This window comes from Carcharhinus amblyrhynchos, chromosome 15 (genome assembly GCF_965287045.1).
Source record: "Carcharhinus amblyrhynchos chromosome 15, sCarAmb.v2.hapA, whole genome shotgun sequence".
In the NCBI taxonomy this organism is placed as follows: domain Eukaryota; kingdom Metazoa; phylum Chordata; class Chondrichthyes; order Carcharhiniformes; family Carcharhinidae; genus Carcharhinus; species Carcharhinus amblyrhynchos.
Genome location: NC_137338.1, coordinates 36295066 through 36321558, shown reverse-complemented (window position 1 = coordinate 36321558; position 26493 = coordinate 36295066). Strand labels below are relative to the sequence as shown.

At 39.6% G+C, this 26493-nt stretch overlaps 1 protein-coding gene across 6 annotated transcripts in view; it reads right to left on the bottom strand.

Moving 5' to 3' along the window:
* dcaf6 (ddb1 and cul4 associated factor 6) overlaps positions 1-26493 on the bottom strand; it is a 136202-nt gene that overhangs the window by 95644 nt on the left and 14065 nt on the right. For all 6 annotated transcript variants that reach the window (XM_080203808.1, XM_080203809.1, XM_080203810.1 and 3 more), the window contains exons 2-7: positions 23440-23501; positions 17012-17104; positions 15387-15572; positions 11479-11592; positions 10307-10442; positions 8154-8371 (exon numbers count right to left, since the gene is read on the bottom strand). In XM_080203808.1, the coding sequence (XP_080059934.1) occupies positions 8154-8371; positions 10307-10442; positions 11479-11592; positions 15387-15572; positions 17012-17104; positions 23440-23501 (809 nt within the window). The remainder of the gene's footprint in view (positions 1-8153; positions 8372-10306; positions 10443-11478; positions 11593-15386; positions 15573-17011; positions 17105-23439; positions 23502-26493) is intronic.

The following is a 26493-nucleotide window of genomic DNA, read 5'->3' as shown; positions in this document are numbered from 1 at the left end:
AATGCATGTTGCACAACATAATTTTAAAAATGTATTATAAAACTGAGAAATTAATGCCCATTTATGCCTACTTTTAAAAGTAATGAGATTGACTTGCAGTCATTAACAGGTAAGGGAATCCCACTTTTATTGCTTCTTTGCCTCTCTAAATTGGAAGGCAGAGTTTATTCATGCACAACATAAGCACAAAGATTTTATTATTCACTTCCAAGAGTTAATGAGGTGATCAACTTTTCAAAATTGAGAATTGAATAGCGGCATAGCGGATTGGCAGATTTAAAAACAGATTGGAAGATTTAAAAATTGCAGAAAACAGGCTATGGTAAATGCTCACATTCAAGTGGCATGAGAAATGCCAATTACAAAATGAGCAATATTATGATTCAAAAGCACATACCAGATATGCATTATAATAGAAACTTTAAGATACTGTTACAAAAACAGTATAATTGTGTACAGCTTTTAAAAGATGCATTTGTTCCAATACTTCCAATTGCTGTTCTATAAACGGAGTCTGAACCAATAATCACATGTTGTTGGCATTGCTCTTGGAAATGAATTCACCTTGGCAAGTACATGCTATGCATTTTGCAAGCACAGCTGACTAAGTTAGTACATGACCTTGCTAAAGCTATCGGGAATTCCATTAGAAGTCTGTAGTGCAACCAGTTTTAGCCTGTTGAGTACAGCAACACAGCAACTATATAATATTGTGACAGAACTGCAACAAATGGAACCTCGTACAGGCACTTAAAGAAACAACAGCAGAAAATGCACAGTATTCTGTAGTCTTGAATACTGAGTCACCAGCTCTCCAGCCTGGTTTATACTTTGGCCCAATAAATATCCAAGTTTGAGTATGGATTTCAGTGATGATCAGATGCTTGTAATTGTAAACGGCCAGGTATCCAACTTCTTTAAAACCACCAGAACTCCAGCAGGAAGGAAATACAAAGGTCAGCTTCAAGTATATGGTTAACTAACTCAACACTGCTCACGCATCAGACTTTGGGCTCTTTTTGTCCTTAAACATACCAAGGTAAAATTTCCACTTCGGCACAATGAAACAGGTGCAAGTTGCATCCAAAATTGCACCTGTTTTGAGAAGTGTCTTTTTTGATTCCATTCCAACTCGATTGCATGGTGCTAAATGTGAAATCTGTCATGAACCTGTACAATCAAGCAGCATCATTTTCTGTTTTATAAATCTTTCTTATATATTTAAGAATAGTAACTAGGTGCAGTTTGATTAATGCAGCAGATAATGGGTTTAAACACAAAAAATTATTTTTAATCACAACGTTGGGTAACCTCATTTTAAAGTACAGAATCATTTCCCAGTCATGTGGTACAATACACAGTTTTATTAATTTAAAATATTGCATTAGGAGCTTTCATTCCTTGAGCACACATAAACAAGCTTAATTGGTAGAACCTCCTTGAAGGACTGCAAAGGAGGACAATTAGGAGGAAATCTCAATGGTGATTAATCCTGGGAGTTATCATTAGAAAGTAACCTAACTGAACTATGTAAAAATTGCAGCTGAAGGCACATATGAGAGGCTGAGAATTCTGCAATGAGTGATCCACTTCCTAAAGCCTGTCCACCATCTACAAGGCACAAGTCAGGAGCATGATGAATACGCTACACATGCTCCAACACAATCCAGGGCAAAGCAACCCCACTGACTAGCATTGCACACCACCTAAATTTTCATTCCCTCCCCTTCTACTGCATAGTGAAGCACTGTAGTAATTCACCAAGGAACCTTCAACAACACCTTCCATACCTGCGACCTCTACCACTGGAAGACCAAGGGCAGCAGCCACTTTGGAACACTACCACCTCCAATTTACCCTTCAAGTCACACAGCCTCCTGATTTGGAAATGTATCATTCCTTCATCATCACTGGATTAAAATCCTGTAACTCCCTACCTGATAGCAATTAGGGAGTAACCTCACCACATCATCAACAGTTCAAGAAACTCATAAGAAATAGGAGCAAGATTAGGTCATTCAGCCCGTTGAGTCTAATCCAACATTTGATAAGATTATGGCTAACCTGATTATGGCCTCAATTCCATTTTCATGCCATCCCCATAACCTTGGCCATGTTGTAGATAAAATAACAGACTTTATTGAATATGTTTAATGACCCAGCTCCCACTACTCTTGGGAAGAAAATTCCAGAGAATAGTGACTCAGGAAATGTTCCTCAACTGTCATAAATTACACCCCCCCCCCCCCCCCCCCCGCAATACCTCCCCACAAATGATGCTAAAGTTCCTGATTCCCCTATAAGGGGAATCCTTGCAACATTTACCCTGTCAAGCCCATTAGGTTGTTAAGGCCATGATTTTCCCATTCCACTGCGCCAATTTTCTAGTGCAGCAGGGCGGGAGAATTGCAGGTCTGCCGATTTGCAGAGTTCCCATAAGCGTTTGCGTCCGCTTACATCTCCAAGGCCTGGATTTCCAGCAGCGTCGAAATTTGGCTGGGAGTTGAAGCTAACAGTCAAATAGTATTTAACATACTATTTGATTGCTATTAGTGGGCCCAGGACTGACTTCTCTGGGCCTGCTAGCCTCTCCCACTCTAGTAAAGTGTTTCACTCCAGCAAGAACTAGAGTAACTCCCTACTTTCGGGGAGCTACTGGCCGACCCTGCTGGTGTGAGGGGGGTAGGGGTTGGGTGGTGGTGGGGGTGGTATTGCCCCCTGGGCATGGGCACCCTTGCAGTGCCAGCCTCTGGCACTGCCTAAGGGGCAAAGTGTCCATGCCCAGGGAGCACCTTGGCACAGCCCAAGGACATGGCTTATGGGGGACGGGGATTGGTGGGAACCGGCTGCCACTCTGCCATTGCGATCGATGGGAGTTGCAGGGAGGTCAGCGCTCGAGATGGGCTGAAGATTGGGGCGGGGCGTGTCAAATTCCAACGCTGCCAGAAATCCAGGCCTGGGAGACGCAAGCGGATGCGAACGGCATAAAATGTTAGAATAAAATTTCTACTAAACGCCCATTAGTATGGGCCCAGCCTGCTGAATGCTGCCTTAAATGACAATCCCTAGGAATCAACCTAGTGAACCTTCACTTAAATGCAGGTATACTTCTCCTTAAATAAGGAGACTAAAGTATAGTACACATTACTCTTATGATCTCCGTATAGACCAATAACTTTTAAACAGCTGAATATTGTTTTTGTCAGAATATATACTTTAAAACTGTGAACTTTTATCACAACTGGAAAAAACACTATCAAGTACATTTTACAATGTCATTTTAGCAGATATTAACTTCTTCTGGAACCAATCCCCATTTATTCTTTGTTCTCCAGTATTTCCTTCCAATCTCTCCCTTTCCCAGCCCAGAAGCTTCTGATGCCAAACTTTTTCTGCAGCATTTTATCAAATACCTTACAGGAATCCAAACACACCACTCTAATGATTTCCCTTTATCCATCCTGCTCATTACATCCTCAAAGAACCCTAATAGATTTGTCAATCTCTATTTCCCCTTCATAAATCAATGATGCTGCTGCTTGATTATATTGTGATTTTCTAAATGTCCTGCTACTACTTCCTTAATAATGGATCCCAGCATTTTCCCAAACACAGATATTAGATTAACTGGCCAAAATGTTCTTGCTTTCCATCCCCGCTTTGAAAAGTGTTGTTACATTTGGAGCTTACCAACTGACTGCCTTCTTGAGAGAAATTGGAGATGGATAATAAGTGATCTACACATATCACTTGAATTAAAAGGAAAATATCCTAAACGTGTGGCCATATTTCTCATTAGGGCCTGTTTCCAGCATAACATGCTTTAAACTAGCACAATAGACTCTGAAACCTTGAATTGCTGAATATAAGTTGTGTGTAGAAGTCAGAGATCTTTTATGTTGGTTATGCCTATTTAGGGTAAATTGTGACAAAGAAACTAGTGTAACCAAACAAATACTCCAGGCTACCACATATAATTAAAAGGGCTTGATGCTTACAAAATATACCAAAAAATCAATGTAGAAACATTTATATTGCCACTCGTATCATGTAATCCCTACAGTGCAGAAGGAAGCCACTTGGCCCATCGAATCTGCACAGAACACAATCCCATCCAGGCCCCATTCCCATAACCCTATATATTTACCCTTCTAATCCCCTGACACTAGGGTCAATTTATCATGGCCAATCAACCTAACCCACACATCTTTGGCCTGTGGGAGAAAACTGGAGCACCCAGAGAAAACCTATGCAGACACGGGAAGAATGTGCAAACTCCACAGACAGTGGCCCAAGGCCAGAATTGAACCCGTCCCTGGCACTGTGAGGCAGCAGTGCTAACACTGTGCCGCCCTGAAATTTAAAGGTAGGAGGCTGTTCCATTACTCATCATTACCCTCATTGTTACAAGCCTACCCCAACTTCTCAATGCTTCAAACATAAGATTCTAATGCACATTTACGTCCCTTCATGACCATAAGCTTTCCTATAGCGCCCTGGAGCCTCCGACTCTTCAAATTGAGCGTGTTGCGTAACCATTTGTCTTCACCCAGCCACTGGGAGCCAGCTGTACCTTCAAAGGCCGAGGCAACACGTTGAATGCTCTCCCTAAATTCTTTACCATCTCTCTTCCCAACACTCCTCTTTTAAGACTATCCCTTTAACCAAATATTTGGGTCCTGGTGTTGTGAGGTAGCAGTGCTAACCACTGTGCCACCGATAACAAATATTAATTTTTAACAGTAGTGTTGAATGGCCCAGATACAAAGCAGTAAAAAGGTTTTAAAATCACCCAAATACTAGCCGAAACCTAAATTCTAGTGCCAAAATCTTTTTGTTTGCAACTATAGCTGTAAAAGCAGCATTCAAAATTACCAACTTTCTCAACATTTCCTCAAAAATTTGACTTGAGTTTCAATCAATTTTATGAGCCATGCTATTTTTAGAATCATAGAATCCCTATAATGTAGAAGGATGCCATTGAGTCTGCACCGACTCTCCAACAGAGTATTTTAGCCAGGCCCCCTCCCTATCCCCATAACCCCACACATTTACCATGGCTGACCCATCTAATTTACGCATCTTGGGACACTTAGGGGAAATTTAGCATGGCCAATTCACCTAACCTGCACATATTTGGACTGTGGGAGAAAACTAGTGCACTCAGAGGAAACCCACACAGGCATGGAGAGAATGTGTGAAGTTTGCACAGGCACTTAAGGCCAGAATCAAACCCAGTATTACTGTGCTGCTCAAATCTCAAATTGTCAAATCTCACTGATTTCACAAGAAAGACTTAAAAGGAATTACTTTTAAAAGGTGAACATAGTTCTACAGGTACTAATAATGTATGTTTAGAGATAGCAGCCTTGATGTTGAAAAGAATCCCAACGTACCACGTGGTTACAAACAGGTAGTGAGTTGTTGAGCGGATTTGGAAGAGGCGGCTGGCGCTCCAGATTGTTGTTAAATGAGATCTGGCTTCTAGATTAGTGTTCCCAATCTTTTATATGTCAGGGCACACCTCTATATTATAAAAGAGGGTGGCATGGTGACACAGTGGTTAACACTGCTGCCTCACACTGCCAGGGACCCGGGTTCAATTCCTGGCTCAGGTCACTGTCTGTGCAGAGACTGCACATTCTCTCCATGTCTGTGTGGGTTTTCTCAAGGCGCTCCAGTTTCCTCCCACAGTCCAAAAGACTTGCTGGTTAGGTGCATTGGCCAAGTTAAATTCTCCCTCAGTGTACCTGAACAGGAGCCAGAGAGTGGCAACTCGGGGATTTTCACAATAACTTCATTTAATGTTAGCCTACTTGTGACACTAATAAATAAACTTTAAGGCAGATCTGCTATTTTCTTTGTCTTCTTCCCTACCTGGGAACTTTGTTTCTAACTTTTCCCTGTCCACGTTCTTTTTGTTTTAAACCTCTCCTTATCATTCTCACTTCTCCCAGAGATTTTGCACCCTTTTAAGTTTTCATTTTTTGTGCAGGTGCTTGGGACTGTCTTTAGTTCCAAGTCCAGTTGGGCATGTACATGGGCCTGACCAATGTAAAAAAATCTAATTCGCAGATGTGCGGTCCTTTCCCAGCCTGCATGGGAGGCCCAAGATTCATTGAGGCTTGGAGATACAAACTACAGACTGAAGAGAAAGGCTAGTTTTAGTTTAATTGCATTAATTTTGAATTATTTTTAATCTTTTCTCATGGCACACGTGAGGCTTGCGTGGCACAGGGAACCACTGTTCGAGATGACAGTCATGCAGTCTAAAAAGTCTCTTGAAACTCCTATGATTTTACAATCAGAACCCACAAGGTTGTGTCTCTGCAAGTGATCTCTGGTGGGGAAGTTTTGAGAGGGAGATTGACTTCGGTCGGTCCTGGTGAAAAAGTGTCATTGCATTGGTGTGGAAAAGTCATCACTCAGCTGCATCCAAAGAAGTTCGCATTTCAATTTTGAACTGCTGATTGTCTCTCACATGGGAGCTTTGCAGATAGATGGAATATTGTTGGCTCAAATCCATTCCAGGAGCCTTACAGGGAAGTATGTTAAGCAGTCATATTAAAATTGCAACATGCTGATCAATTCTGGGTCATATTTTTCTTTCTCTTGGGATCAAGCATCAATGGCAAAGCCAGCATTTATTGTCCATCTCCAATTGCTCTTGGGCAGGTGGTGATGAACTACCTATTAATTTTCAATTTTTCTGCAGCAGTACAATACAACTGAGGCTTGATAGGCCATTTCGGAGAGCAGTTAGAAGTGAGTCACATGTAATCCAAATCAGTTAGGAACAGCAGACTTTCTCCCTTGAAAGACATTAGCAAACTAAATGGGTCTTAACAATAGTTTGGTACTTCCATGATTATCAATGAAACTATCATTCTATCCCAAATTTATTACTTGAATTTGAATTCTCCACCTGCCATGGTGGAATTTGACCTCACATCTCAATCTGGGCCTCCGGATTGCGAGCCCAGTAATATCACCATATGCTATTGTCTCTCAAAAAAAATTCTGCAGCACCGAAAAATGAAAGCCACTCCCAGATGAAATCAAGTTTTTAAACAAATATTACTCTGGATATAGGCTGTTTAAATCGTTAAGGGAATAGTTTCCAAGAGACTAGGGAAAGAACAGAAGTCTAAACAGAGATTTTTTCATCCACAGTGCTTCTTCAAACTACAAAGGAAAATATCTGAATACTTGCAAGTTTAAGATGCAAGCATTGCAACTGCACACATAATCTTAGGAAACTTCACAGAACTAACAGATACAACTGCTTCTATCATCTTTTATCATTTAATTTGCTTCATACATTTTTAAAATCTCAGATTCTAGTTAAAATATTTATCTTTGATTTGCAACAAACTACACAAAAATTTAATTAATTGATAAACATATCGAGAGATTCTCCCAAAAAAGTTCTAAAACGTCCTAATCCAAAGATGTGCGGGTTAGATTGGCCATGCTAAAATTGCCCCTTAGTGTCCTGAGATGCGCAAGTTAGAGGGACTAGCAGGTAAATACATACGGCCTGGGTGGGATTGTGGTCGGTGGCCTCTTTCTGCATTGTAAGATTTCTATGATACTATGAAGTGCTGAATTCACCAGAAAACCAGTGTAAATAGTGATTGTTTTTTCAGTGGGAGTTCAAACGAGAATCTCCCACGTGGTGGTGGTGGGAGAGGACCTATTCACTAGACCGGAACTCTATCCATGCGCAATGGCACCGATCTGTCAGCCTGCAGTCTGCTGATCAGCTCAAATGTTGACCAGCCTGGGTCCCCAGCAATGAGCCCCTCCCCCCACTCCTCAAAAGCATTCCTGGGACACCCCCACCCCCCAGTCCAGGGCACCCCGATCTCCAGCCACTTCCTGCCCCACATCACCCAGGCAGATCCCCAGTTTGCTGGAGTCCCTCCAGTCCCAACCGATCTCCATGCAGAGTGGCAGTGGGACACTCCAACCCCACTGATTGCCCTTATGCCCTGCATGTGCGTCAGGAATGCACGCATGAATCAGCGTACGCACGATTCTCCCAGCCCGGCCCGCCAAAAAAATTAGCAGGTCGGGATGGAAGAATTGTAGCCATCAGCTTTTATGGCGCAACATCAGACTCTTTATGAAAATATTAGGAAATCACCTACCTCTGGTTCTCTTCTCTCGTCTGCTGAAGGGAGTTTAAGTTCTCGACCCTGATCATCATTTGGATCAAAAAGATAAATATAGTCTGAGGAATAACTAACAAGAATTTCTTGTCCGTCATTACTATAACAAAGAGATGTAACTCGACATGATTTATTGGTAAGATGCGGTGGTAAAAATCTTGCACACATTCCAGTAGTTGATCGAGTATTGTAACTACCTGCAAATAAATAAAGGTAAATTTGCAGCAATAGAATCTTACAGCACAAAGGCAGTCATTTGGAACATCTTTTAATTCACTCAAAGAGTTGGCCACTTCATCTCATTTCTTTCTCCTGTGCTTTTTTTTCCAGATGTTAAAAACTTTGAGAAACTGTTATTGGTTTCTAATTTACTCACTATTACTAGTACCGTGTTCTACATCTTTAATTTGCCTGTAGCACTCTGTTTTTCTGGCTGACCTCTTGAGATTCCCCACTTCATCCCACTATTTGCACTATCCCTGCATGATGTGGAGACGCCGGCATTGGACTGGGGTAAACACAGTAAGAAGTCTCACAACACCAGGTTAAAGTCCAACAGGTTTATTTGGTAGTAAACACCACTAGCTTTCGGAATGCTATTCCTTCGTCAGGTGAGTGGAGAGTTCTGATTGCAAGCAGGGCATATGCCCAGGGCTATCCCTGCAGCCACACTCTGGAATTCTCTCCCTAAATCCTTTGCCTCCTTATCTCACTTACCTCCATTACAATACCTCTGACAAAGTTTTTGATCAACCGTCCTTATATTTAACCTCGTTGGCACAGTCTTTTTTTAATCTTTGCACTTCTGGAAGTACCTTGGGACAATTTTCTTTATGTTAATGGTGCTATATCGATCCATTTATCTTTATTTTTACTCCATTTTATACAAGCTAGAATCCCATGTTTGTTTTTTTAAAACAATTTTATTAATTAATCTTACTTTTAAATACTTGCACCTCCCTGGTCTTCTATCTCAAAGCTTTACATTTTACCATATGGGCTGCAACTTCCCCAGAGAGGCAATCAACAGTAGATTACCACTCCATACCCACATTCCTGACTCAGACCAGGTGAGTGTCAAGCAGCAAAGCAGGTCGCTGGCTCCAGCAGCAAAATATAAAAGAAGCAGAGTGTAGGAAGATGCGCCCCATTCTCACAATTAAGTTTAAAAGCTCCATTGAAAGGGAGATGTTGAGTTTTCATGATAATAGGACATGGATGTTTGGGGGGGTGGAGATGGGGGGGGAGGCGTTATGGGTTAGAGAGTTTAGTTAGGGTTGCGGAGGAGGGGGAGAGGGAGAGGGGGTGTGGGAGGTGACCGCTTTATCTGAGCCTTTAAACTAGTTACACTGAAGCTAGAAGTGCTTTATTTGCTTCTAACTCTAACTGGCCAAACCACCCGAAGTTAGTGATTTAAATCACTTTATCAGATGCTTCCCGCTGCAGTGCAACAGTCCAGAGGAAATTACCTGGGAACTTCTGAGAGTGATTCCGCAGCGCACATTTTGGGTACTCCCAAATCCAATCCAGGAGTTACAGGCTTATAACTTCTCCCGTATGTTTCTTTCCAAAATGCATCACCCCTCACATTTCTCTGCAATAAGTTTTATTTATGATATCTATCTGATTTGTCTATGAAATAAGAACACTACTGAGGGCTCTACAGTACATTTAACATGCTTTGTATGAAAAATGATGTCTGCCATTACATTTCTACATTTCATTACTGATTAAATGTTACTTAACATTTCACCATCTGGGTCATCAGAAAATTTTAACACCCTATCACATCCTGCAGACGTTAAACAAAATGTTAAATACTTTAGAGTATAAACTCCTAGACATAGTAGTAATCAAGATGTCCAGGTTGGAATAAAGAAGACTGGTTGTCTTGTCTTTTAACAAGCTACATGTCCCCAGTTAAAACAAACTATACTTTGAAATCTCCATTCATCAAAATTTACATTATGGATTCACTGTAAATACTGCTGAACATCATCCAAAAGGATTGCAATATTGATTTAAATCATATCAATTTGTAATTGAAGCCAAACATAATTGAATCTCAGGTTGCATGCACTGTTAAATAAGCTTACTTGTATTTTGGCTGGCAAAGTTAAAATATGAAATACCTGTAGCTCTTGTGCCAAGCATCCTTCGATCATATATTCTCACAGAGCTATCTGAGCAGCCAACAGACAGGTAGAATGGCATTAAGGGGCAGATCGCGATCGAAGTAGCTGCACGACGACAGTTTATCAAAATGTCCTGTTTTGAAAGAAAGACTGTTTGAAATCTTAACAAAATTGTCAACTTTATCTTTAAGATACACATTTATTGGGAAATTGCTACCTCAAAAATTTAGTCAATTGAGTTAATGTAAAATTTTCACATTTAAAATTGAGAATTTTGACTTTACAGTGGGCATTTGCCAGTAAAACATTCATATCAAAGCTCTGGTGCAAAAAAAGTAACAGCAAACACAAGCAGGATTCATCCAGCGTAGTCCAGAAAAAATACTCTTCCCCCTTCCCACCCACTCCAAGGCAAAAAGATATGGACACAAAAGAGCTTTGCTTTACTCTCCGATTCATTTACAAGACCTCATTATTTACTTGAACTTAAATATTGTTGCAACTTGCTTTTATCTATTGTGCAGTGACACCCTCTCAACTTACCACAGAAAAAGAATTTGGGTTAGAATTACCACATTGCCCAATTGTATTATACTTCAATCATCTCTTATATTCAAGTAGTATTTTGAGATGTTTAATCAGATTACATCTTTCAAGCAAAAATAGCTTATTTACAGATAGATTTTAACAATATCTCGAATTAGTTCAGCAAAGCAGGGAACTGACCCTTAACTAATTTTGTTTTAAAAATATACAATTATAACATATGTTTTGCAGGTCTAAGCACCAATGTAAGTGCCCACAATTTTGTCGGAAGTGAGATCCTGAAGCTCACGAGTGAAGTGATTTTATATTTTTGACGCCCATGTTTTCTGATGCACACAACAGTAACAAAGCTAAAATAATCTGTAATGACCTATTTGCTTTGCCTTTAAGCAGCTTCATGAAAAGCGAGGGAGGGTGTGTCATGACTGACTCAAATTGCAGCTGACTAGAAAGAACTGAAGTAGCAACACCGCCTCCTCACAAGCACACCAGCCTTCTAAAACACCTACTTAATTACGATATTAATTCAATTTTCAGATGAACACTTGAACATTTCTTTACATTAGCAGCATCTTTATATTGGGTTTGCTAAAAGTGTATACTTATGTATTTCTTAAACTCACATCTTTGCAATCTTCTTTTGTACAATTCGTCTTCACTCTCACATCAAACCACCTTACTGTACCATCTTCACCACATGATAGAAAGGTGTAAGGATCATTTGGTACAGTCATGATCTGAGCAACAAAAAGATGTAAAATCAATTGGCACTATCATGATCTAGGAAAATAAGTAGCACGTAGGATTTCAAATAGCTGCTTTTCTTGGAATGAGTAATGACATGGAGGAGTAGATTTATAATCTGCACCCAAGCATTAAACTGTATTGTCAGGTTGGCTGCCTATTACAGAAACTCTAATTTTCCATTCCAGTGAAACCAATGGACAATTTCAATTACAGGCAGCTACTCCACAACAGCAACTTTGCTCATGGGCAGCAATTTGAAAATTTACCACAAGTTGTCAGACTACTTGGCCATCAAGAAGGCTTCAAAGCTAGATCCAATTTAGCCTTCACCAGATATCCATGCATCATCCAAAAAGGTCATCTAGTAAGTCACAAATATGTATTTAATTTTCTTGCTTTTCCTCCTAATTCAAATATTTTTAAGTCAATTGCAACTCCTATTTCTACAGTAGCTGAGATTAGCTGTCTCAAAACCCCAGATCAAACTTGCAATTTTTAGTTTACAAGGGTACGATTATGTTACAGAAATAGCAATCCAGAGGTCATGAGTTCAAATTACAAATTGTGAATAAATCTGGAAATCTGTGGGCTAGCATTAGCAAAAGTAACCTGGGAAGCTGTTGGGATGCTGTTACAAACACAATTGGTTCATAAATGCTCTTCAGGGAAGGAAACTTACCACTACTACCTGGTCTGGCCTGCATGTGACTCCAGTCCCACACTACATGAATCATTCTTAATGCTCTTGAGGCAATCAATATTGCCCACATTCCAAGAACAAATATTTTAAAAATGTTCCACACAGGGCAATGCCATGAGACACTCCAGAATTTTGTTTAGGTGGCTTTTATTAACCCTAGAAAAAAAATGACCTGGCCTTAATCTACAGAATTTAAAATGTACTTTGTAGTTTAAAATCTAAAATATTAAGTATAAATATTAAATGTTTGGGATACAATATGATTAATTATTGCATTGAATTTAGGAACATTGCATGAAAGAGCTTGTATAACATTTAATATCTTGTTACACGATTAGAAAGAATAAATCAATTTCCAAAGGGGAGCCAGTGATTGGCACAAGATCCAGAGGCGAGAATGAGAAGAATTCCTTTTAATGTAGCAAGTTCTTGCAATCTGGAATGAACTGTCTAAAAGGGTAGTGGAAGCAGGTTCAACAATAATTTCGCAAATGGAATTAGACAGCTCTTTCAAAGAACCGGTACATGTATGATGAGCCAAATGGCCATGTTCTGTGCTGTATAATTCTATGCAGAAATGATGAACTGTATGAATATGGTGAGTTTCCATTAAAATGAAAATATACACTTGGAATACTGTGTATAATTCTGGTCATCCTATTATAGAAAGGATACTATTAAACTAGAAAGAGGGCAGAAAAGATTTACTAGGATGCTACCGGGACTTGATGGTTTGAGTTGTAAGGGGTGGCTGGATAAACCAGGACTTTTTCCTCTGGAGCATAGAAGACTAAGGAGTGATCTTATAGAGATGTATATAATAATGAGGGGCTTAGATCAGCTAGATAGTCAATATCTTTTCCCAAAGGTAGGGGAGTCTAAAACTAGAAGACATAGGTTTAAGGTGAGAGGGGAAAGATACAGAAGTGTCCAGAGGGGCAATCTTTTCACACACAGGGTGGTGAGTGTCTGGAACAAGCTGCCAGAGATAGTAGTAGAGGCATGTACAATTTTGTCTTTTAAAAAGCATTTAGATAGTTACATGGGTAAGATGTGTATATAGGGATATGGGTCAAATGCAGGCAACTGGGAAATGCAGGCAACTGGGAATGTACTCGTTAAGAGTTTAGAAGGCTGAGGGGGGATCTTATAGAGACATATAAGATAATGAAGGGGCTAGATAGGGTAGAGGTAGAGAGATTCTTCCCGCTTAGAAAGGAAACAGAACTAGAGGACACAGTCTCAAAATAAGGAGGGGGGCAGTTTAGTACAGAGTTGAGGAGGAACTTCTTCACTCAAAGGGTGGTGAATCTCTGGAATTCTCTACCCATTGAAGTGGTGGAGGCTACCTCGTTGAATATATTTAAGTCATGGGTAGATAGATTTCTAATAGACAAAGGAATTAAGTGTTATGGGGAGAAAGCGGGAAAGTGGAGCTGATCCACTTCAGATCAGCCATGATCTTACTGAATGGCAGGGCAGGCTTGCAGGGCTAAATGGCCTACTCCTGCTCCTATTTCTTATGTTCTTGGCTTACGATTTAAAAAAAAAGGCGGCATGGACAAGCTGGGCTGAAGGGTCTGTTTCTGTGCTGTAAACATCTATGATTCTAAAGGGTACAGAGATCAGGCATTTTTCCACAGGTTGGGTAATGCTGGTGCAAATAGTTTTTTTTCAGCTAAGGCACAGTGATCAGTAAGGATAGGGAATCAAAAGGGAAAAAAAGGCAAAGAACCCAATTACATATATGTTAAGATGAAGCCACTTTTGCAAAAATAATTTTAAACGAAACTATGGTATTTGTGTATGATCATTTGGAACATGCCCTTGAACTTCACAACTTCCAATACATATTTTAAAATGTTACATTTGGGTAAAACTATAACTTTCAGATATTTTTGTACAAGTTTGAAACATTAATGACTAATAGACTGAAGAAACTAAGCTGAACACAATATAATGTGCTGTAACTACATAAACTAACTGTGCTTCATAAGTTTAAGATTACATTGCACCCAAGATACAATCTTAAATGAGGAACAAGTGTAAAACCAGTCAGTTCTTGCCATCTTACAACATGGGATTGGAAATGGAATCAAAGCAGCCCACTGTGTATTAAATTGCACATACAGCCAGCCAGTATGATGTTTCAGTAAGCTCAAATGTTTTCAAAGCCCCAAAGATTATTTTTTAAGGAGCAGAATGTTGGTTAACTTAATTGTTAGTTAATTTAATAAAGTGACAACACTGGTCAAGCATCCAAATGACTTAACTGATTTCCATGATTAACAAACTTAAAACACCAAGGAAGGATTGACATACAAAAACTCAAAATAGTTGCTGCATATATTGCAAGGTTAATTGGAAATAGGAGTACAATTTTATTTTATTAAATGAATTTTGCTCTTATTAACTTGAATCTATTATGAAAGTCAAAAGCAATAATTTAATTTTTTCTACTTATGCAGGACCAAATCAAAGTCAAATTATGTTTGGGAACTGCATTAGACTTTTCATTTGGTGATACCACATATAATAATGGAAACAAAGCACATAGAATGTCAGTTGACCTTTTTGCACTGTAATGCACGTGCCAAGTATAATATTGCTTGGATTATACTGTGATATTTTTACCACCCAACAGCTAAAAACAGATGACATCCACATCCTCCAGGTAGTTACACCCAGCAGTGCTGTGGACTTCTTGAACAACATTTAGTAGATTTTGGGGCATGGGCGGAGGAAGAGTGGATAAGAACAGGTCTGCAATCCACGTAGGTTGTCAGACTCAGTAAAGCTGAGTTAACAATTTAGAAGGCCAAGAAAAGAATGCCTCATTAAAAACTTTCACTATCTTTTCAGAACACTCAATTTTGGTTAAGAAGTTTATGGCACAGTACACATCAATTATGGCTTTAATGGTGCAACAAAGAGCATTTATTTTAAAACAATCTTAGTTGGCTCACAGAAACAAACAGTAAACTCTTATAAATCTTTCTCTAAATCAAAGATGATTGAATTAAAATGTTCTCACATTTTATTACTCTTCAATGATATTATCAACACCAATATTTACTGTATTACCTCATAAGCTGTTCCATAGTGACAGTTAAACTGGCACTGTCGATTTGCTTCTGCATCTCGCTCTGTGTTCGTATAAAATATGACACCATCTCCTGAGCAGGAAATGATCTGTTTGTCACTGGTGTGTGGAAGAAATTTTGCACTAAAAATATTTGCTCGATGGCCTGAGCGTATGGTCGAAAGAATCTGAAATCAGAATTTTCTTTTAAATAAAGGACACATAATTGCCATTAAATAACTCTAACAAAATTATCTTTAGACATTTTGAAGTTTTGAACATCTTTAGACAGAGGCAGCACGGTGACACAGCGGTTAGCACTGCTACTTACTTCACAGCGCCAGGGACCCGGGTTCAATTCCAACCTCGGGTCACTGCTTGTGTGGAGTCTGCACATTCTCCCCCTGTCTGCGTGGGTTTCCTCCCACACTCCAAAAATGTGCGAGTTAAGTGGGTTGGCCATGCTAAATTGACCCTAGTGTCAGGGGGATTAGGAAGGAAAATGTGGGATTATGGGGATAGGAACTGGGTGGTATTGTGTTCGGTGCAGGCTCGACGGGCCAAATGGCCTCCTTCTGCACTGTATATTCTATGATTCTATTTGTAAAGGGTCAGCATTACAGGACTGGTCTGGTTATCCTACAATTCGTGTTTTCTGCATTATACAAAAAGCAATATTCGATCCATAGAATCTCTACAGTACAGAAATATCGCCATCTGGCCCACTGAGACCGCACTGACTCTCTGAAAGAGCATCCCACGCAAGCCCTCCCATCTACCCTATCCCCATAATCCCGCATATTTACATGACTAATCCAACTAACCTACACACCTTTGGACATTAAAGGGCAACTTAGTATGTCCAATCCCCGCAACCTGCACATATTTGGACTGTGGGAGGAAACCAGAGAATCCAGAGGAAACCCATGCAGACATGAGAGAACATGCAAACTCCACATAAAGTCACCCAAGGCCGGAATCAAGCCCGTATCCCTGGTGTAATGAAGCAGCCGTATTAACCACTGTACCACTGTTAATGGATCCTAGCAGAGCACAACTATTCCTCCAACTAGTTTACAACTTCAATGGGATGAAATATTCCTTGGCATCACAAAAGGTGATAAGTTTGATCTTCCATATCAGTTTTCAGGGCTACAATCAATTATTGTTCTCCATTGTCTACCAGCGAAATGTGGTAGCAGAAGAGCCACTTTGGGAATTTAATTAAAATAAAAATCCTCCAGAACATTTGCTTGCAAATTGCATAATTACCTTTTCACAAATTTCTGCAAAACCAGCTTTTTGGGTTCAATAAGATTTTACGGTTACATGCCACATAACTAGAGATGTACTTTAATATTCAGGAAAAGGTTAAAAGACCAAAAGGGTAGTTTGAGGAATGGAGTGTCACATAATTGAGAACACACTCTGGATTGTTGACTCCAAAAAGTACCTAATCTAAACAATGTTGAACACAAAGTATGAAAGCAAAAAAGGCTTTCTTTGGCACAAGCTTCCTGCAACTTTTAAATAAAAAAAAACAAGTTACATCAACAGTGCTTTTTTCAAACACACACTTTGACATTTGATCATAGTGCATTTTCAGTCATACATTGACTTAATTTACCTTTCTACTATATGGATTGGTTATCACTAGGTTGGTGTCATCGGATCCTGATAGAATATATTCTCCTGTATCATTCCAGCAAATTGTATTGACCTGTTGCAAATATGGGACAAAAGGAAACTCAAAAGCAATCCCTGCATATTTCCAGAAATTCAGTTAACCCTCAATATAATCAAGTTATCCAGCAGTTTTTCTGAAGAGAGAAGTGTTCATAAACAACATATGTGATGATTTTCTAATCATTGGCCACAAATAGACTACCTTAAATGTTAGAAGTTTAAAAGAAAACAAAGAGAGGTGACAAAAAGAGAGAAAGGTGGAAAAAGGAGCAATAGACCAGCAAAAGTACTCAACATTATATTTAAAGTTGCGCTTTCAGTGATTGTTTGTGGTTGATATTACAACGGAGTTACTACTAATATTTAAATAGCTGTATAATTGTAATAATTGGATTTCCCATTTGTCTTTCAACTATTAATATTGCTATTTCTTCCCACTTTTGACTCTTTCCTTTTCTGCTTCACTTCCTAACTTCTTATTTCCATTTATGTATTTTTCTTTTCTCTAATTTTTACTTCCCAGGTGGCATTAAGTAGGTGATTTGTCGTGGAGTAACAGTGAAATGAGTGTTCAAGGACTTTTGGCTACCTTTCCAATGTTGGTCATGAGGAATATGGAGCCTGCAGCCAAAGCGGCTCTTCCCTCAATCTTGTCACCCATCATTATTCATACTTCTCCTTTCTCCAAACTCATATCCATGGTCTCCATTATCTCTTTATTGTCCCACTACCTTCTCAAATGTCATCAATGCCTCAAACTCGTTCCTCTTTCCCTTGAAATATTAATGTAACCCATATTCTACCATTCCACTTGTTTTATTGTCTATTACCTTACCCTTACCTCCCCATTGTAGTTTGGGGGGGGGGGGGGGGCGGAGGGGTGGTGGTGGTGAAAGGACAGTAGCAGCCTGTTCATCACCAATGAATGAACAGTCATATGTTTGCCGAATGTAACAAGATATTTTTACAGATGGAGTCTAAGAACATGAGCAACAATTCAGGAATGCAATGTTAAAAGGGTAATGAAGGTAAAAGGTCATGGACACCAGGTTAGAGGTTAATATACCCTCAGGAACACCATATAGAGTTGGCTAATCATAAGATTAATTGCCCGGTCAGGATACACACCAACAAAAGTTGATACCCTGCTAATACATAACCTGAAGTGTGTGTGGCTGGAAATGGCATGAAGTCCAAAAGTGCACTAGGAAGGCCTAGATGCCCTATTTACTTGTTGAAAAATCTAAAATTGAGATTTTGTTTTTGCTCATGGGATGTGCGCGTCGCTGACAGGGCAGGCATTTATTGCTCATATACAAATTTTTAAACTGAAGGCCTATGACCAGCGGTGTGCCTCAGGGATCAGTGCTGGGTCCACTGTCATTTGCCATTTATGTTAATGATTTGGATGAGAATTCAGGAGGTATAGTTAGTAAGTTTGCAGATGACACCAAGATTGGTGGCATAGTGAACAGTAAAGAAGGTTATCTAGGATTGCAACAGGCTTTTAATCAATTGGGCTAGTGGGCTGATGAATGGCAGATGGAGTTTAAATTAGACTAATATGAGGTGGTACATTTTGTTGATCAAACCAGGGCAAGACCTACTCAGTTAATGGTAGGGTGTTGGGAAGAGTTATAGAATAGAGAGATCTAGGAGTACAGGTTCGTAGCTCCTTGTGGAGTCACGATGGACAGGGAGGTGAAGGCGGCATTCTGTATGCTTGGTTTCATTGGTCAAAATATTGAATACAGGAGTGGGGATGTCTTGTCAAAGTTGTACAAGACATTGGTAAGGCCACAATTGGAATAATGTGTACACTTTTGGTCACCCTATTATAGAAAGGATACTATTAAATTAGAAAGAGTGCAGGAAAGATTTACAAGGACGCTCTCAATATTTGATGGTTTGAGTTATAAGGAGAGGCTGAATAGACTGGGACTTTCTTCCCTACAGCACAGGAGGCTTAGGGGTAATTTTATAGGAGGTCTATAAAATAATGAGGGAATAGATAAGGTAGATAGCCAACACCTTTTCCCAAAGGCATGGGAGTCTAAAACTAGAGGGCATAGGTTTAAGGGAGAGATACAAAAGGGTCCAATTTTTCACAGAGGGTGGCGCATGTCTAGAACAAGCGGTGAGACATAGTAGCAGAGGTAGGTACAATTTTGTCTTTTAAAAAGCATTTAGACAGTTACTTGGGTAAGACTGATAGCCTGTTTCCAAGCTGTAAACCTCTATGACTATGGCCAGAATGTTACCGGCACACCTGCCCCGATTCTGGGGGCAGGCGAGGCTTGCAGAACGGCATTCTCCATTGGCCTCGGGTGGGATTGTACAAATCTCAGGCGGACGTGCTGGTAAAATTCCGTCCTATGACTCTTAAACTGAGTCATTTGCTAGGCCATTTAAGAGTCAACCATATTGCTGTTGGTCTGGAGTCACGTGTAGGCCAGATGAGGCATGGGTGGCAGATTTCCTTCAGTAAAGGACGTTAGTGAATGAGTTGTTTTTAAAAAGACAATCAACAATGGTTTCATGGTCATCATTAGACTCTTAGTTCCAGATTTCTATTGAATTCAAATTTCACTATCTGCCAAGATGGGATTCAAACCTGGGTACCCAAAGCTTTGCATTACTCTGGGTCTCTGAATTACTAGTCCAGTGATAACACCACTACACTACCACCTCATGATAGATGAGCAATGACAAACAAAGGGATCTCAGAGTACAAATACATAAATCACAAGTTGTGCCACAGGTTACCAAGACAAAGAATGTAAAACAGGCACTAGGTTTTACTTCTAGAAGGATGGAATTGAAAAATAGGAAAATTATTCTAAACTTGCTTCCAAATTTGGTTAGATGACACTGGGGAACACTGCATGCAGTTCTGGTCGCCATATTATAAAAAGGACATAGAGAACATGCAGAAAAGATTTATAAGGACCATACCAGAAATGTGTGGGTATATATATCAGGGAAAGGATATACAGGCTTTCTCTTGAAAAAAAAACGCTAAGGAATAACCTTAGATGTCTACAAAAATATGGAAGATTCTGATAGTGGACAGACAGATATATTTCCACTTGTGGATAACAGCATAACTAAAGGTCATTAAAAAATAGCTGTCAAGAAAATACAAAGAAATCCAATAGGGAACTTCTTCATACAAAGAATACTGAGAATGTGGAACTCCACCACAGGTAGTGGTAGAAGTAAAGAGCATTTAAGAGGAAGTTGGACAAGTGTAAGAGGGAAAAGGGACTGGAGGATTATGATGATAGGTTTAGATGGAGAAAGATGGGAATGGGATGGTGTACAGAATAAACATTAGCAAGGACTGGTTGGGCTAAAAGTTTCTGTGCTATATATCCTGTGTAACATGTGATGAACAAGAGGAAAATAACTTCAGTGTGGAAAACGGATGATCTAACTTACAGCACTCAAGCCAGACTACACCTTGATTACTATGTTCCAATCATCAAGATGCAAGGAACTTGGTTAAATGCAGGACATAGTGCAGAGAAGAATTTTACAAGGATGATCCCAGGTATCAATGATCTGAGATATGGAGGAGAGACTAATAGAATCATCAAATTATAGAATCTCTATCGTGCAGAAGGAGGCCACGTGGCCCAGCGAGCCTGCACCAACAACAATCCCACCCAGGCCTTATCCCTATAACTCCATGTATTTACCTGGCTAATCCCGCCGACACTAAGGGGCAATTTAGCATTGCCAATCAACCTAACTTGCACATCTTTGCTCTGTGGGAGGAAACCGGAGCACCTGGAGCAAACCCATGCAGACACAGGGATAACATGCAAACTCCACACAGACAGTGACCTGAGACCAGAACCAAATCCTGGTCCCTGGTGCTATGAAGCAGCAGTGCTAACCACAATGCCACTCGTTACGCGTATGGCCTTTCATTTGGAAAAGAGACAGCTGAGGAGTGATAAAAAATAAAATAGTGAATGATATGGAAAAGATATATCTGGAATATTATTTTAAATTAAATTCTGGCAATTGAACAAAAGGTTTCTAACTATGCAATTAAATTTTCTGACTGATATCGGGAAATTATTTGCAAAAAGTGATCAACAATTAGAATAGACTTCCATATGGAGGACAGAGCATTATGAGCAAAATTTGACACACCACATAAGGAACTATTAAGGCAAAGATATGTTTTAAAGTGTGTCTTGAAGGATGAAAAAAAATGTATTCAAGAGGAAAGAAAAGTAAAGAGGCAGGGAGTTTTAAGCAGGGAATTCCAGAGTATAGGGCCTAGGCAGCCAAAGCATGGCTAACAATGGCAAAGTTGAGCACAAATTTCAGAGGGCTGTAGAGCTGAAGGAGATTGCAAAGAAAGGGCCAAGACCAAGGCAGGATTTGAAAACAAGGATAAGAATTTTAAAATCAAGGCATTCCTTAACTGGGAACATTGTAGTTCAGTGAAAACTGGATGGGTGAATGGGATGGAGTGAGCAAGGACACAACAGAAGAGTTGTGAATGATCTCAAGATTACAGGGTGAAAAATGTGGCAGGCCAGTCAGGATTGTTTTGGAAGAGTCAAGTTTAGAAATATCAAAGGCATGAATGAGGGTTTCAGCAACAGATGAGCTGAGGCAGAACTGAAGTGGATAGTCAGAAGTTTTTTTCCCCCAGGGTGGAAAAGTCAATTATTAGGGGGCATAGGTTTAAGGTGCAGGGAGCAAGGTTTAAAGATGTATGAGGCAGGGTTTTTTTGTTCACACTGAGGGTAGTGCCTCAAACTCATTGCCGGGAGAGGAAGTGGAAGCAAATACGATAGGGGCATCTTGACAAATACAGACAGGACGGGAATAGAGGGATTATGGTCCCTCAAAGGGTAAGGGATTTTAGTTCAGACAGGCAGCACGGTTGCTGCAGGTTTGGAGGTTCAAAAGGATTGTTCCTGTGCTGTAATTTTCTTTGTTCAAGCGATATTATAGAAAGTGGAAATGGGTGATCTTAGTGAAGGCACAGATATGCATAATCTGAAGCTCATCTCAAGGTCAGACATGACCACAAATAGTTCAGTCTCAGACAGTTGACAGGAAGACGGATGGAGTCAGTAACTAGTGAATGCAGATGGTAGCTGGGATCAAAGACAATAACTTCAGCCTTCCCAATATTTTACTGGAGGAAATTTTTGCTCAGCCAGTACTGGATGTAAGTAAGCAGTCTGATAATTTCGACACAGTGGAGATGGTGAGAGGCGGTGCTGGTGGTGGAAGGTAGAGATGAACGTTGTCAGCATATGTGCAGGTGAAAACTATTGCTGAGTTTTCAGATGATGTTGAGAGGCGACATGTAAATGAAAAACAGGAGGAAGCTAAGGATAGGTCCTTGAGGGATGCTGGAGGCAACGGATGTGGGAACAAGTTAAGAAGCCATTGTATGTGAATCTCTGGCTGCAAATATATGGATAAGAATGGAACCAAGTTCAGATCTGGAGCAGGAAACATAGTGCACAAGTGAATGTACATTGGGAAAGCACACATTACATCGACCAGATTACATAGCAATTATTAGCAAACATAAATGGAATTCAATGGAAAGGAGTCCAGAGTTAAAGTCAGATGTCCTATGGAATGACATCGATATAGATAGGTGGAATCATTATGGAGCATCAACAACTGTTGCCCGTATTTGGAGACGGGGTGTGTTGTATAAAATCCAGAAGCTACTTAAGAGTAGAGGACTGAAGGATGTGTTGATCTAGCTATCACTGAGGGAAATTTTAAGAGGTGCAGAGCATCAGTTGTAGGGCAGAAAGATGGTGGCAAAGATAAAGATCTTCTCATTCATAATTACCTGTAGAACTGTGCTCATTAATCTGGTAGCAACCAAAATATTACATTGTCTACTTAAATGAAAATTATAGGTATTTCAATTATAATATGCACTATCTTGGAGTATAATGTATTGGTTAACTTTAACTGAGATTCAACTTTCAACCAATATAAAACAAGAAGGAATGGGAATTGAAACAAATGGGAGGACCCCAACCATCCTTTCATAATATCTTTGGGCTTTCCTATGGGAAGCAGTATATCCCTAAACCAGGGGCAACAAGACTGTTTTGTACTCTTGGTTGGGGGTGGGGGGGGGTAGAATTAAAGAAGGGATAAAGTAATTTCGAGAACCAGATGTATAATGAAGACAAAAAAAAGTACTGTTGCAAATATTTTTAGCTTATATAGAAAGTCTTATACTTTTCAGAAATTAATAAATTGATTTATTAAGCATCTTCATAGTTCAGTACAGGGCAGAACATATCATTCCTCTGACCAGTTCTAAAGCATGTTTAAATAAAAATAATTAAACTGCATACTCACACAACCATCATGCACATTCAATTTAGCTTCAAGTTTTAATCTTTGGATGAATTCTCTTCTGCCTGTATTAAGAACAATTATCAAATAAAGTGTTAACTATTGAGTACAATAGACAGAATAATGTAGCACATTGAGAGAGTATTGTCATCAGTATCAACGAAAGCATAATAAAGCATTCGGATGGAACTGCTGATTAACCAAGATAGGGGCGTCGACATGACAATTGTAATTAATGCTTATATAATTCTGATTATTTAGCCATCACAAATAATGTGGAAAATTGATAACAATACCGCCTTTCAGCATGAAAAATGTGTGACAATAGCTATGCTTTTAGGAAAAAAGTCCTTTGACTACAAAGTACTAAAATGGACAAAATACATTCAGCAATCAGCTTCCACGGAACAGAACTGGAATTTCAGACTAATTGACACTTACACTATATACATCTACAGAAAAAGAAAGAAGTTAGCTACATTTCCTTGGGGCACATGAAACAGGAAAAATTTGCAGTATCACCGATGAAGTTAGTAGAGATTTCTGTAACCTGAATGCTTGTACCCTACCAGGTCAATTTTTTTTCAGACCATAAGACCATGGGACACAGGAGCAGAATTAGGCCACTCAGCTCTGCCATTCAATCATGACTGATTTTTTTTTTTGCTTCCCTATTCTCCTGCCTTTTCCCCATTACCCCTGATCCCCTTATCTATCTCTGTCTTAAAGACACTCAATGACCTGGCCTCCACAGCCTTCTGCGACAAAGAGTTCCACAGATTCACCAGTTTCTGGCTGAAGAAATTCCCCCTCATCGTTGTTTTAAAGGATCATCTCTTTAGCTTGAGGCTGTGCCCCGGTTCTAGATTTTCCTACTAGTGGAAATTCTCCACATCGACTCTATCCAGGCCTCGCAGTATCCTGTAAGTTTCAAAAGATCCCCTCCTCATCCTTCTAAACTCCAACTAGTACAGACCCAGAGTCTCAACAGTTCCTCAAACAACAAGCTCTTCATACCAGGGATCGTTCTTGTGAACCTCCTCTGGACCCTTTCGAAGGGCAGCACATCCTTCCTTACGTATGACATCCAAAACTGCTCACAATACTCCAAAAGGGGTCTGACCAGAGTCTTATACAGCCTCAGAAGTACATCCCTGCTCTTGTATTCTAGCCCTCTTGAATGTGATGATGTGGTGGAAGATGAGTGAACAGAATGTCAAAATATACAAGGTTAAAAGCGTGGTGCACTAACAATTTCAAATGTGTGTGATAAATCCAGTTTGATGTCAAGCTACAAGATTCAATTTGGGTTCAATCAGATCAAATTATATACTTGTCAATTTAATGAATGAAGGCTGCCATTCAGTTCACATTTTCCCATCAATTACAAATTGTTGGCCTCAGATTAGCACTTTAATCAGTATCTTGCACAATTATCAATAAGGTACATATTTCTGTGCAAGACATTCGGTACAGACAAGTCTTTTTCTCTTTGATTATATAAACATTTGCAAAACTAATAGTCAACATGACTCAGAATCAAAATGATAAAATACACATATTATGTAAATAATAAATATGCACTATTTTTAGCATCTATGTTGTGCAATTATTGGGCAAAGTCAGCAGCTAATTACATTATTTTGAATAACAAAATGAATTATAAATTTATAACATCTTGGCTTTCTGTTACTGGATGCATTCAAGCTTTCACAATGAATAAACTTCAGAAAAGCACTAAACAGCTATTTGAACTCACTACTGAAGATTACCATGATCCAAAGGATAACGTGCACTGGCAATTAGGTATGCCTCTGGTTAATTAAATAATGACGTATCTTTTCCAGTGAAAGAGAGAGATGAATAAGATATTTTTCTTACGTATAATGGCAGATGGTGGCACAGTGGTTAGCACTGCTGCCTCACAGCGCCAGGGACCCGGGTTCAATTCCAGCCTCAGGTCACTGTCTGTGCAGAGTTTGCACATTCTCCCTGTGTCTGCATGGGTTTCCCCAGATGCTCTGGTTTCCTCCCACAATCCAAAGATGTGCGGTTTACACTGATTGGCCATGCTAAATTGATCCTAGTGTCAGGAAGTTAGCGGGGTAAATATGTGGGGTTATTGGAGTAAGACTTGGGTGGGATTGTGGTTGGTGCAGAATCAATGGGCCGAATGGCCTCCTTCTGCACTGTAGAGATTCTATAAGATATCATAGGTGCTCATGCTGAAATGAAGAGTGCTATTTTTCACTCCAGTTACATGGAAAATGCCAGCAGCAATTGCTCAACAATAAAATGTTACACTCGATATGCCACTTGTGTGTCAAAGCTAATAATATTTTAAACAAAACAAGGAAGTGCAATTAATTACACTTGATATAATCTGCCTTGGTCAGATGTCAACAGGAAGTGCCCAACAGTAAACATTGAAAAGAACTGACAGAGTAACCTAAGGGAGGTGTCATTAACAAAGAAAGGAAAAAACGAAAAATACAGTGACATCTTACAACCATATTCTCTGTATTCCTATTTTTGTTATGCACATTTAGTCATTTGCTTATGTGGCCAAGTTTTATTAATTAGTTTCAAAGCCATTAAACAATCCATAAAATTTCTAGGGAAGGAAAGAGAATCCAATTCCTTTCCCAAATCATCTCAATTCATAGTATAATCTTAGACAAGGAGTGAAGCAGAGTCGGAAGTATAATATGTTGTAAAGGGATGATGAGACTCAAGTCTGTTTCAGCAGCTACAGTTGGGAAATGAAGTCAGAAGATCAGTGGCATGAGCATCATGAACAGTAACATATATTTTAGGTGCTCCTGAAATTTTGATTCAAGTATGAAGATGTCAGATGGGCAATTTAAGAACACAGAGGAAGTTCCAGCAATATGGTAGATAGCTATAGTTGTATGTCATTAACATTCATATGGAACCTGAGCCTGTGAACATGCCCCAGCAGTCAACTAGTAAGCAAGACCACCTCCAGAATATGGCAGGATCAATAGCATTTCTTTCTATTATATCCAGACACAGGGATTACCGCCAACTTGCGCA